This window comes from Symsagittifera roscoffensis, chromosome 5, assembly GCF_963678635.1.
Source record: "Symsagittifera roscoffensis chromosome 5, txSymRosc1.1, whole genome shotgun sequence".
NCBI lineage: Eukaryota > Metazoa > Xenacoelomorpha > Acoela > Convolutidae > Symsagittifera > Symsagittifera roscoffensis.
This window is the reverse complement of record NC_087066.1, coordinates 22,585,689-22,588,143: the sequence shown is the minus strand read 5'-3', so window position 1 is coordinate 22,588,143 and position 2,455 is coordinate 22,585,689. Positions and strand designations below refer to the sequence as shown.

The window sequence follows — 2,455 nt, the reverse complement described above, 5'->3', positions numbered from 1 at the left end:
TGAAACTATTGGATTTTCATAGTCAAATATACCTCAAAGACCAAGCGACTTAAAATCTAAAACCAAAAAACCTAGTTTCTGAGTACGTTATTCTGAGAATTGTTGGTGTGTTTATCCACTTCCTATTGACTTTAAAATTAGTTTTAGTTCTAGTATTTCGATTTTCTTAGGCTGCTGAGAACAAAAAAATTTCAAATTTTTGCTTTAGAGCTAATCAAAAAAATTTCACTGAAAATTCTCCGAGAGCGGTTAAAATGCAGACGGTTCTTTCAAAATTCTGTCCAGGTTTACGAACAGAGTCTTGCGTTTGTTAATTTTGATAGTCAAAAACGCGTCAACTCCGGAAAATTTTCGCGCTTGGAATCTAAAACTGTGTGAGTGTAGGTTTACGAGAAAAATTGTAATATCCAAATTTTTTTTTCCAAAATCTTTTCGATTTTTTTGTACTTCCAATTGACGAGCAGCTGAACTATCAAAGCTTTGTCCTGATACGAGCGAGGAAATTTTGTTTCTGGTTATTTGCATGGATTAGAAATGTAGACATGAAACGTAGAGAAAATTGAAATCATGCATCTAGTCATTCTCAGTGTTTTTTCAGCTTCTGAACTTGAATTGAATACGAAATGTTCAGAGCAGTAAATTGATGATTGAACTGTCATTTAAATACGTTTTTGAGCTCAAAAATGCATTGAATCAGAAATGTTCACATCAGTAAATTGACGAGCAGCTGGACAACCACAGCAATAAAATCAACAATTCAAAAATACAAGAAAAACGAAACAAAAAAACAAGAAAGAAAAATATGGTTTGCATGTTTAAGTTGGGTACCCACGAATACTTAACTAAACAAAATATATGGAGCTCTCGAGTCTTCTTATCATGAGTTTATAATGTTTAAAAAAAATGTTGTAAAATCAACTTCGCTTTCTAATTAAAAGCACTTGTTTTAGCCAATTACATATATTTGTTTCAAAACATGTTTTGTTTTGAAAAGTTGTGTTCTAAAAGAATTTTTGTTTTCATTATCTATGAGTAGCCAGATTAGATTTTTTCAATATCTGACTCATACGTCGTTTAGTTTCATATTGTATATAATATTCAGCATTTTTCAATTGGAGAACTGAAAAAAAACAGCTCGTCTTAGCTTTAAAATGCTTTACCATAAATTCAACAAAGGGATCTGGTTCCTTGTCGCAGGATGTCTGCAACTGGTCTGTATTGCGGTTCTCTCTGGATCCATCGCAACTACAAAGTACAAGAAAGATGCCGCAATGCACTATGGACAGTTCATAAAGTGTCCTTCGTCTGGACCCCCTGGCTGCGCAAACGTGACCGATCTGGCGATTCTGGAGGTGTCCAAGGTGGCCACGGCAATCCAGTATTGCCTGGCAGTGTTCCTCTGCTCGTATTTGTTTCAGTTTGGAATCCTGATTCTGACAGGCAGTGCTAAGTATTACTTCTCGGCAGAGGTTGGTGAGCTTTTAGCCCCGGTCGATACCTAGTAGGGAACCAAAACAAATTGACCAGTTTTCATATTCTTTTACTTAGGGCAAAATTTGAAAGACCTTGAGTGTCAATAGTATAATTTTTTTAGAAAGCCACTTTTGATAATTGGTTTATAATAGATCCTCACTGGATTTGAGTCGTTGCTTTTTCATACTGAATGTTCAGTTAAGCATATCTACTAACTTCAAAACTATTTTCATAACCAATTCTGTCTAATTTTGATTGATTTTTATGATCAAGAAGGCTGTCAAAATTATGCAAATAGTCAAATTTTGAATATTTACAGGTGCATCACCACGTGTTCAACTTCATGATTGTCCTGTCCTACATTCAGTCGGCATGTGGCTTCTTCGGCCCAGTGCTCGCCACCTGGTGTTTCAATGACGAAATGGAAGACGCCGACTGGGGAATATCTATGGCACTGCATTGGGTCCAGATGCCGTTCTCCTTTTTCAGCTTCGTTGTTGTGTTCTTAACGCCGATGTACACAAAAGACGAAGACTTCGTAGATGATAATGAAATTCAGAAGGTGTAAAGGACAAATTAGCCGACGAGAAACTCTGTACAGTTTATACATTAAAACATCATACAAGGAAACAATGATTTAGAATCAGATAAAAATGATTCTAAACTAATAATGATCTGTAGTTCCCATTTCTTAGTAGATACACAAATGCGTGAGAATATGTAACTGCTTGGTAAATAGAAATTTTATGGTTTCTTCTCCACCAAAAGGAAAGTATGCGAAGAGAAACGTATTAATAGAAGAAACAAATGTTTTTATTCAGGGTCTCTTGAGGTTCCAAGTAACTTATATTTCTAAATGAGTCTCAGTCTGATTGTATATCAGATCGGCGTTGATCTGATTATAGTTGTAATATACATTTTTGCTCAATTAAGTTCTTCTACCTTACATAAGTTTTATTTTAGATAGAAATTAGATTAACGA

General features: G+C 34.9%; 1 protein-coding gene across 1 annotated transcript; it reads left to right on the top strand.

Moving 5' to 3' along the window:
- The first annotated feature begins 985 nt into the window (after positions 1-985).
- Positions 986-2,227, top strand: LOC134846158 (uncharacterized). The gene is made up of 2 exons (XM_063863396.1): positions 986-1,469; positions 1,793-2,227. Exons 1-2 carry the CDS (start codon positions 1,152-1,154, stop codon positions 2,039-2,041), a joined length of 567 nt encoding a protein of 188 aa, XP_063719466.1. The 5' UTR covers positions 986-1,151; the 3' UTR covers positions 2,042-2,227.
- The last annotated feature ends 228 nt before the right edge of the window (positions 2,228-2,455 follow it).